The sequence below is a fragment of the Corythoichthys intestinalis genome, chromosome 16 (genome assembly GCF_030265065.1).
Source record: "Corythoichthys intestinalis isolate RoL2023-P3 chromosome 16, ASM3026506v1, whole genome shotgun sequence".
Taxonomy (NCBI): domain Eukaryota; kingdom Metazoa; phylum Chordata; class Actinopteri; order Syngnathiformes; family Syngnathidae; genus Corythoichthys; species Corythoichthys intestinalis.
The window spans coordinates 51,899,927-51,911,371 of NC_080410.1; the positions used below are offsets into that span (position 1 = coordinate 51,899,927).

Genomic DNA, 11,445 nt, shown 5'->3' on the forward strand with positions numbered 1-11,445 from the left:
TCGAAAGTGGAATGTTGATCCAACATCTTTTCAACGTCGGTCCGCTATCTGGGTGTTCAAACCTTTTGGACTGTACCGCTTTTTATAGGATAGAATCAGGTGGCAAAATTTGTGTTGAAGAGTCTTTCCATTCTCTCACACATGAATCATAAACAGATTTTAATGTGCTCTTTTTTTCATTCAATGTTTACACTCTTTGGTACAAAAAATACTTCATGCAGCATTTTGACTGTTTCCAAAGTACAAAACAGACCCAGGCTGATTGAATACAAATACACCAAGTAGTGAGCATACCAAACATAAGGAGCAGCGAGTGCGTATTCGTCATTTTTTTTTGTTTTTTTTTGTTTGCACAAATAAGACGAGAAAAACACTTTTTCCTCCACGACGCAACATCCATGTCTCGTTCAATCTCAAAACATTCATTAAAATACAATCACCGGAAAATACAAAAGCCAAACAAAGGTGAGGTAACAGCTTGTAAACATTTTGTTCAAGTTGGCAACTTGTTGAAGTTGGCTGCTTTTACGCAAACTTTACGCACAAACCTTGCACCGTACATTCAAGTCCATTGGAAGGAGACGTGACCGTGTTGCATATCGATTCTTCGCTGACCGACTTGTAGGGAGGGAAACTTCTAAGAAGTTCATGCAGCAGATAGCATCGGCCTAATTGAGTCCGATCATGCCGGTGTCCATGTCCTTGGAAGGTCGGCGCTCCTTGACCAGGAAGTTGATCATGCTCTCGGACTTGATCATCAGGTTGCACCCGAGGAAGAAGACCCCGAAGACCACCGTGAGCGACAGCACGCACAGCACGGCGATCTGCACCACGCGCATGACCAGCAGTTTGCGCTCCTCCTGGAGGAGAACCAGGGAACTTTCGCCGCCGGCTCCCGTCGCGCCGTCGACGCTCACCGCCTGCTCGCTACCGTTTCCGGAGTAGGTGGCCAGCGTCCCCGCCAGGGTTCGGCTGCCGTTGAGTAGCGCGCCCTGCGTGGCGTCCAGCAAGGAGGAGGCGTTCATGGCTCCTCGATCACAAACTTGCCCTCATGGAATTCAAAGAACGAAGCAGATGCTGATTTCCTCGCGTCTCTGTCTGGAGTTTTGCTGCGCGCGTAATGTTTACAGGGAACGACCCGAGGGAGCTAAATATACCTAAATCGATTGTTGAGCATCAGGTCCTGGTGCCTTCTTTTCGTGGGTCTCCTAACAAGACTGTGCAAGGTGTAATAAGAGACTGGGCGAGTATGGACCCCCCGCGCCACACACACACACCCTCCACCTAGCCCCCACCCAACCTCTCTTCAGAGCTCCTTTATTGCCAAGGCTCTGGTGCGTTTAGTCACGAGAGAACAAGTCAAGTCAGTTTTTATAATGAAAACTTCGAGCTTAACTTTTAACAATGGCGGAACAAGAATTTGGAGTCTATTAATCGTGTCCCACAGGGACCTTTTTTTTTTATTTTAAACTAGGGCTGTCAAATGATTAAAATTTTTAATCGAGTTAATCACAGCTCAAAAATTAATTCATCGTAATTAATCGCAATTCAAAGTACCATCTATAAAATATGCGATATTTTTCTGTAAATTATTGTTGGAATTGAAAGATAAGACACAAGACGGATATATACATTCAACATACTGTACATAAGTACTGTATTTGTTGATTATAACAATAAATCTACAAGATGGCATCAACATTATTAACATTCTGTTAAAGTGATCCATGGATAGAAAGACTTGTAGTTCTTTAAAGATAAATGTTAGTACAAGTTATAGAAATTTTATATTAAAACCCTTCTTAATGTTTTCATTTTAATAAAATTTGTAAAATTTTCAATTAAAAACTAAACTATAGCTCGCCATTGCTGATGTCAATAATTACACAATGCTCATGGTCCATAAAATCAGTCGCACCAAACCGCCAGCAGAGGGAGACAAAAAACACAAGTAACAAGTGGACATGACACTGCTGTCATTTTAATCTGTTTGAGCGGGACATGTGCGTTAATTGCGTAAAATATTTTAATGTGGTTAATTTAAAAAATTAATTACCGCCTGTTAACGCGATAATTTTGACAGCCCTATTTTAAACTTAATTAACTTAATTAGGGGCGTCACTAGACCTAATACAGTACTTGGGCACAGTGGGGCACTGGTGAGCGAGCAAAAAAATGTTTAGCACTTTATTATTCATTCAAGATCATGAGTCATACTGTGAGACAACCGGATTTTTTTTTTTTTTTTTTTTTATCTCTGTTACCCAGCACTCTCGTTCAAGAGCGCAACGCTAGGCAACGTTAACTAACATCACAATCCAGGGGTTAATTTGTACCGGATCCTGCCGGAACAAGATCCGGCACCTCTTGACTTTGGCCTTCCTGTGTTCCGGGACTTATTTGTGCAGATCCGGCACCTCTCGTACATAGAAAATAACAATACAACCCCTAGCAAAAAGTATGGAATCACCAGTCTCGGAAGAGCACTCACTCAGACATTTTATCATGTAGAACAAACTCGGATAAAAAGCTCGAAAAAATAATGAATTAGTTCAAAAGTGCAACTCTTTAGCATTCAAAAACACTAAAAGAAATGAATAAAAAACATTGTGGTGGTCAGTAAATGTTACTTTTATAGAGCAACTGCAGGGAAATATATATGGAATCACTCCATTCTGAGGAAAAAAATATGGAATCATGACAAATAAACAAAGAAATAACAATCAAAACACAACTCTAGTATTTAGTAGCACCACCTCTGGCTTTTACCAAGGAATGCTTTCACAGTTTTAGCTCTCTGGCATGATGCATTGTCATCTTGGAAAATGACAAACATAATTTAAATTGAAAGAATAAGAAAGCTGTCAAAATTTCAATGTAAACTTGTGTATTTATTGAAGATTTAACCACAGTGCCTTTGCCTGACATGCAGCCCCATATCATCAAGGACTGAGAGGAATTTTGATGTTTTCCTCAGGCAGTCATTTCTGTAAATCTCACTGGAACAGCACCAAACCAAAGTTTCAGCATCATCACCTTGTCCGGAGGTGAATCTGAACCAGGTGAACCAGAATCTGCAATGGACAAGGTGATGATGCTGGAACTTTTGTTGGTGCTGTAAGTCCCACCCGTGGTTATGTGGGCGATTACCCGTGCTGTGCAGAGTACAGCCTAAATAATTGTAAATTCATGTCATAACATGTATACTAGTGTTGCACCGATACCATTTTTTGGGCCCGATACCGATACAGATACCTGATTGTGCAGTATCGGCCGATACCGATACCATTCCGATACCACTCTGTTGGAAAAAAAAAAAAAAAATTATCGCTTTAACGCGCGGTAATTAATTTTTTTAATTAATCACGTTAAAATATTTGACGCAATTAATGCACATGTCCCGCTCAGAAAGTATTCTGCCTTTTGGTAAGTTTTACAGCAAGGCTTTTTGCGCTGTCCAACAGCGAACTCTTGTGGTCGCTTTGTTTATTATTTTCTTCTTTTCTTTCTTCATTATGGCTGCACGACGTCTCGGGCTGATGATGTTGTGCTTATATGATCCTTGGACAAGATTTGTCCATAAGTATGGTTGTTGTAAAGAATGTACATATTATGTTAGTCAGCGAAATGTTATATTTTTTGTATGAGACGCTTTTTGTTTATGTTTAGTGAACCTGTATAGGGTGCTAAGCTAACGTTGTTGCTAATGCAATGCTTGTGTACTTTTATTTTGTAGTTTTACGACGGTCTAAAGAGGACAATGGTTTGAGGCCATTTTATTAATAAATCAGATGAAAAAGGAAGAAGTCTAATTATTAAGGCGTCGTTCACTAGCTGTCTAGCTTTGGAAAAAGTAGACGCTTCGGAGTGAGGACAGCATAGACAGATTTAAATGACAGTAGAGTGAAATGCCCACTACAGTCCTTATGTACCGTATGTTGAATGTATATATCCATCTTGTGTCTTATCTTTCCATTCCAACAATTTATTTTACAGAATATATATATAATTTACAGAAAAATATGGCATATTTTATAGATGGTTTGAATTGCGATTAATTGCGATTAATTACGATTAATTAATTTTTAAGCTGTAATTAACTCGATTAAAAATTTTAATCGTTTGACAGCCCTAATATATATATATATATATACAGACAACAGAAAATACAACTGTTGTTATTATTATTTTGTTTATTATTTTTGTATTTGCTAACATGCTAACAAGCAAAAATAACAGTGCCATCATATAAACAAGCATTTTAGTGCATAATATATATGTGCTTACTTCTTACTGATCTGTATATACTGTAAGTGCTGAGAACAATCTTTACTGTTTGTAAAGTGGGGCACACTGTTGATTGCTGCAGCTCTCTTAGCAGCTATATTTATCATATAAGCAAAACATCCTATTTGTGGTCCGAGTCCATCTATAACATGTACTGAATTAACAGTATTTGCAGCATTATCTATAGTCACTGGTATGGATTGATTTGGCCTGCTTAACTTGCATTCAGTCATGGCGGTTTCTAATTCATCAATGTAGAATATGGGCTACGCGTCGCTCTGGGCTCAGGCAGCTAATGGCATGGGATCTAATGTAGCACATCTAGGTTTCTATTTGATGATATCTAGTGTGTGCGCGCGAGAGTTGCCATGGGATCTAACTTAGGACATCTAGGTTGCTATTTGATGATATCTAGTGTGTGCGCTGCACCGCTAGAGTTTTCTGGCCACAGAAGTCACTTCTGCTCATTACTTCACAACACCAGCATATGACAGTCGACTTTCATAAACAGGACTAGTTTGAAGTACGGCGCTCTTAATTTGCCACTCATTGTTCATCATGAAACCGTGAGTTTGCTTAGTCTCCCACGGTCTTAACCTTTCTGATCCCATCGGCACTTCATTAACAGGCGTTAGCTTACACATGGCAATCGTATGTGAATGCCATGTTAGAAAAGCAGTGTAACATCGCGGATATGCGTTGTAGTGAACATCCTTATTAGAAGACTGAGGTGATAATTTCGTTTTGTAATGTTGAGACAAAGACATACAGATGTCATGCACCGGGATTTGGGAAGTTAGCTCACGTGGGGAGGACAGTACATTTGCGTTCAAGTGATGCCAGTAGATAGTATCGGCGCCCTAAATTTTGGTACTCGTCGATCCCGATACCACCAATTCGGGCCAGATCGTCGCCCCCTGCCGATACTGGTATCGGTATCGGTGCAACTTTAATTTATACCATACATATTATCTGAAAATGGAAGCTTGTAAGTCCCACAACATGGCAAGTGGGCATTTGCGTTTTTCAGCATCATTTTCTGCGTATCTTCCTGGACCTGTCCCCGTCTCGTCATCCCTACGCTGTCATATGTACTTTTCATTCCGGCACCTTATGATTTACAGATTTAGTAGTGCGACAATCTATCATAAAAAGTCCGAAATAATGCTTTAAACCAGGGGTGTCCAAACTTTTTGCAAAGGGGGCCAGATTTGGTGTGGTAAACATGTGGGGGGCCGACCTTGGCTGACGTCCTTTATGTTGAACAATATATTTAAGCAAATTTTAGCGAGCCATTATGTGTGTCACATTTGCTTTATTTATTTATTTTTAATGAATAATTTCAACAATCTCGCAACGAGCCTTTGTGGCTAAGCTTTCGACTCTCGGGCTCTTGCGAAACACTGCTGCTGTAACATTAAACTAGCTTCAAGTTGCTTCAATTTCTCGCTACGTATCTTCCCTGTAATCTTGTCGTACATGTCAGTGTGTCTTGTTTGGTAAAATCGCCATACATTGAACTCTTTAAAAACAGCGACTGTCTCTTTACAAATGAGGCAGACATGGTTGTTGCGTATTTTAGTGAAGAAATAGTCCAATTTCTACCTATCTTTGAAGCGTCAGCCGTCACAGTCAACTTTTTTTTGTTGATTGTCGCCATTTTAGAAAATTGGGAGTAAAAGGTCACATGGGGTAATGTTGCTTAGAGTAATGTTGCTTTTTAGTGGGTAAATGAGGAGCAGCATTTAGTGTAAGCTACCTCATATGCTGGTAGCAGTACTGCTGACCAATTTATTAAGTCTGTGTGCGGGCCAGACGTTATTGATTTTATGACAGAGGCTGGGGGCCGGATGAAATTTGACCACGGGCCGCATTTGGCCCCTGGGCCGGACTTTGGACGTGTCTGCTTTAAACTATATATAATCCAACAAAATACAGGTTTCTGTAAAAAAAGTGTTGTTATTTTGTTTTTGTTTTTTTCAGCCATCAGTGTACAAAATCAAAATTGGGGCATCCCCTGTTGTCAAGTCAAACTCTGAGAAACATCAACAAAAAGCAGTGAGCTGGCTACCAGGGCTTGACCTGGAAAATCACCAGTATGAACAGCTAAAACAGATCATCCAATCAACACATGAGGAATCCAAAGCTATAAAGCAGGAAGGAAGATGGCATCCTGGTTTTGGCTAGTGACACTTGCAGTCCCGTGCGGCTGGCGGCGTTGGCAAAAAACTAACCAGAGAGGCAGCCGGTAAGCAGCAAAACTTTAAGTTGCAATGTGCCAGCGGCGGCCATTAGCACATGGCACGACTCACCAGTTGAAATGTTTGGACTCTTGTAGTTTTGTTTAGGGGGTCATTTGGGTTTGAGTCACTGGTTTAGTATTGACATTTGATGTATTATAGGTTTCACTGTTATCAGTTTTGTTGATTGGAAAATTGTAATTTAATCAATTTGTCTTTTGGTATAAAAGTCCAAAAGTATGGTATAAAAGTTTAGTTATTTAGAAGTGGAAGTTAAAACATTGTGTAATTTAGAATAATAGTTAACTGACTGTAATTTAAAATAAGAGGTAATTGACTGTTCTAAATAGTTGCAGTTTGTGTTAGATATAAAATATAAAATTTTATTGTTGAATTGTTAAAGTAAAATGCAACTATTGATGTTTTCTTTTGTATTGTTCTTTTGTATTGTTTAAGGTTTTTCACCTAATGGAAATGGTTTCCACAATGCTCAATAAAAAAGAGAAAAGGAAAACTGTTCATTCATTCGAGTGAATCCCACTCTACTCTGGGCTAACGCCAAATACCTTTTTCAAGTTGGGAGCTGCACGGGGACTGAAAGCAGGAACTTGACACCTGTTGATAGTCAATTCACCTCTGCTCATGCTCATCAACTTCCATCTCTCTACTTTTTCCTACACTCTGGACAGAAATGGGGGTATATCACTGTAAGTGTTATGCAATTCATCGATGCTTCTCTACCGGTAAGTTATGACCTAAAAGTGGTTTGTTGCCTAGGTGGGTTACCTAGCTTACCTCTGTCATTCTTCCTTGCTGACAGCAAATAACTTTCTAAGAGTGAAAGAGAGAGAATGATTATACACATGCATTAGGCTACTGCATTCCACTAACTGTCACAAGGCAAACATGAGAAATTGATTTTCATTCAAAATTGTATTTTTCAATTATTTGCAAAATTTTTATTAATTTATTTTTTCCCCCTCATTCCCTCACATCTAAATGCAAAACTTCAATTTTAACTACGGAAGAACATAGGATGTACATTAAAATTGAAGATAATGTAAACATATGCTTTTTAAAAAAATTTATAATATTTTTGTATATAATATATGTAACATGCATTCACGAAAATAATACAATAATACAAATGACTTATATTACGCACAGTGAAACGGAATATATTTTGAAGATCGTGTCCTTTCAGTAGTAGTAGATAAGTTAATAGAAATGAAGAAAAAAATAGGATCAGAGGAGGGAAGATAGGTCAGATAGGGCAAGGTGAGCGCGTAAGCGGTGCCGTTAATGTGAGGTGGGGAACCCAGCGGGATGACCGATCCTAATGAAGAGGCAACCGAATTGAACGCCGGTTGCCGTAGAGACGGCCGTTGCCGCTTAGGAGATGACAGCCCTGGTGAGTTGTCACTCAGAAATGAAGACATGAATTAATAAAGTCTGATTAAGCTTTGGCAAATATTTAACATGGTTATTGGTTGGGCTTTCTTTTAAATCCCACTTCACCCGGTGTTTTTTTTGTGTGCAAAATTTAGGTCTAGCTCGGATTGCTCTTATAGTCGGTATACACGAACTGCTCTGAAAATGAACTGCTTTCACATTGAATGGCATTTTGCCCCTTGTAACACTTAAACTAAGGAAAGAGATCAACAAATTTCATTGTATACACTTCAAATATAATTATAATAGAAGCGGTTTAGAAGATCAATGAATGAATATGAATTACTGTATTGGCCCGAATATAAGACGGCCCTGATTAAAAGACGACCCCTCTTTTTCAAGACTCAAGTTTGAAAAAAGACTTTTTGAACACCAAATTAATTTTTATACAGAAAATAATTACAGTACATGCAAAACAAATGATTATAACAATATATTTGAGAGAAAAAGGATGTTATTTTGCCTCATTCAAATCTTAATATCTGAACATTTAAATATGTAAAGTGCAATCACATTCGTAAATGAATGGCTTCTGGTTTTTGAAATGTAAATAAACCGATCTATTGTGATAAAACAAAATTGCAATAACTGCATTAACCATCAAAGTGAAGTCTAACTGTAACTGTAGTCTTGAAACAAATCTGAATTAGGAAAAACATTGCAATAAAATAATGCAAACTGGTTAAACTAAAAAGAGTAGCTGAGATCTATCATGACAGAACATCGCTTGCTTCAATGATATCTGGCGCCATCTAGCGTCGTGAATGGGTATAATGTCTAGACCGCGAATATAAGACAACCCCCTCTTTATCAGTCTTATTTCAATGCAAAAAACCACCGTCTTATATTCGGGCCAATACCGTGTATATATATACAGGTAGTCCCCGGGTTACAAACGAGTTCCATTCACACGCTAGCGACGTAACCCGAATCGGATTTAACTCTTTAAGTACCCCTTGGTCCCGCCTTTAAATCTATAACTATTTAAAAACATGTATTAAACTTCATAGTACTGTCCTCGCCAAGATGTTGGAGCCAAGTCCTTGCTAGACGGCCTGCTAAGCTCCGAAATGACAATGTCAGACGTCCGTGAGCTTTGCTAACTGTGGCCGGCGTATCAATCGACACCTCATGCTAACACAGGCTGCAGAGATCGTTAGAATTTTGTCCACGAGCGACCAATGGAGTGATATGAACAAACTTACAATATTTTAGGTTGATCTTTTAGGTCTAAAGCAGCAAGCCACATCCCGTAGCTGGTCAAAACATTCCACTTCCAAGTGTATATATATATATATATATATATATTTTAGGGCTGTCAAACGATTAAAATTTTTAATCGAGTTAATTACAGCTTAAAAATTAATTAATCGTAATTAATCGCAATTCTAACCATTTATAAAATATGCCATATTTTTCTGTAAATTATATATATATTCTGTAAAATAAATTGTTGGAATGGAAAGATAAGACACAAGATGGATATATACATTCAACATACGGTACATAAGGACTGTAGTGGGCATGTCACTCGACTGTCATTTAAATCTGTCTATGCTGTCCTCACTCCGAAGCGTCCGAACTTTTTCCAAAGCTAGACAGCTAGTGAACGACGCCATAATAATCAGACTTCTTTTTCATCTGATTTATTAATAAAATGGCCTCAGACCATTGTCCTCTTTAGACCGTCATAAAACTACAAAAAAAAGTACACAAGCATTGCATTTGCAACAACGTTAGCTTAGCACGCTATACAGGGTCACAAAACATAAACAAAAAGCGTCTCATACAAAAAATATAACATTTCGCTTACTAACATAATATGTGCATTATTTACAGCAACCATACTTACGGACAAATCTTGTCCAAGGATCATATAAGCACAACATTACAACGTAGGCGTCAGCCCGAGACGTCCTGCAGCCATATTGAACTGGTAAGACAACAATAAACCATGTCGCAAAGCGACCACAAGAGTTCGCTGTTAGACAGCACAAAAAGCCTTGCTGTAAAACTTATCAAAAGGTAGAATACTGTCTGAGCGGGACGTGTGCATTAATTGCGTCAAATATTTTAACGTGATTAATGAAAAAAATTAATTACCGTGCGTTAACGCGATAATTTTGACAGCCCTAATATATATATATATTATAGGTGCTTCCAGGAGTTCACGCACAGCACAGAAAGTCCCAGAGCCTCATCTACGTAGTGCTGAATCCATTTTTGGTGATTCCCTGGGTTCTTCTGGTTTGATTCTGCGGTTTAACTACACCGTTTACACACCGCTTACTTCAACGGCACGTCATGAAGTCTGTAGCAGAAAATGTCAAAGATGGCGCTGCCCATGTTTTGCTCAGGAAACTTGTGTATGTTTCAGTTTTATGGCCAGGTGTTTCCAAGATTTGGTTGGACTATTACCTGTTCTTTTTTCCCTCATTTTGAATCCTGCGGCTTAAAGTCCAGTACGGCTAATTTGTTGATTTACTTGTGTTAATAGGTTACACTTCATTTGACAGCAGCGTCATAAGACATCATAATTATGACATGACACTATCATGGGCATTAATGAATGCTTATGACAGATGTCCTTAAGTGTCATCCGCCACATTATGTCAAAAACTCTATGTTCAGCTCAGTTCTTTTACATCCACTCAAAAGTTAGATAATTTACTGGATGGCACAAAATGACATCCGTCATAAGCATTCATTAATGCTCATGGCAGTGTCATTTCATAATAATGATGGTCTTATGACAGTCTTATGGCATTGCTGTCAAATTGTTAGCAAATATCATAGGTAGCAATTAATGAAAGAACTGGAAGAGTAACTGAAGAAATAATTGGCACAGAACATGAATTTTGATTGTGTATTTACAATCTGTTGCGCTGTAATGCATGCTAGGAGGCATGTTGGACAGGACATGTCCCCAAATCTCCCCAAATGACTTGATATGACAAGGACATGTCCCCCAAATGACCTGATATGATCAGGACATGTCCCCCAGATGACCTGATATGACCATGACATGTCCCCCAAATGACCTGATATGACCAGGACGTGTCCCCCCAAATGTCTCCAAATGACCTGATATGACCAGGACATGTCCCTCAAATTACCTGATATGACCAGAACACGTCCCCCAAATGTCCCCAAATGACATGATATGACCAAGACATGTCCCCAAATGACCTGATATGACCAGTACATGTCCCCCAAATGACCTGATATGACCGGGACAGGTCCTCCAAATGTCCCCAAATGACCTGATATGACCAGGACATGTCCCACAAATGACCTGATATGACCAGGACATGTCCCACAAATGACCTGATATGACCAGGACATGTCCACCCAAATCACCTGATATGACCAGGACACGTCCCCCAAATGTACCCAAATGACCTGATATGACCAGGAAATGTCCCCCAAATGACCTGATGTGACCAGGACATGTCCCCCAAATGTC

At 39.0% G+C, this 11,445-nt stretch overlaps 1 protein-coding gene across 1 annotated transcript; it reads right to left on the reverse strand.

The window, feature by feature from the left end:
- Positions 1 to 239: 239 nt before the first annotated feature.
- rprml (reprimo-like) lies at positions 240 to 1,216 on the reverse strand. Its single transcript, XM_057817522.1, has one exon. The coding sequence runs from the start codon at positions 1,023 to 1,025 to the stop codon at positions 669 to 671; it is 357 nt and encodes a 118-aa protein (XP_057673505.1). The 5' UTR covers positions 1,026 to 1,216; the 3' UTR covers positions 240 to 668.
- Between the last annotated feature and the right edge of the window lie 10,229 nt (positions 1,217 to 11,445).

Coding starts and splice junctions, on each gene's coding strand:
- rprml (XM_057817522.1), bottom strand. CDS start 1,025: ATGAACGCCTCCTCCTTGCTGGACGCCACGCAGGGCGCGCTACTCAAC.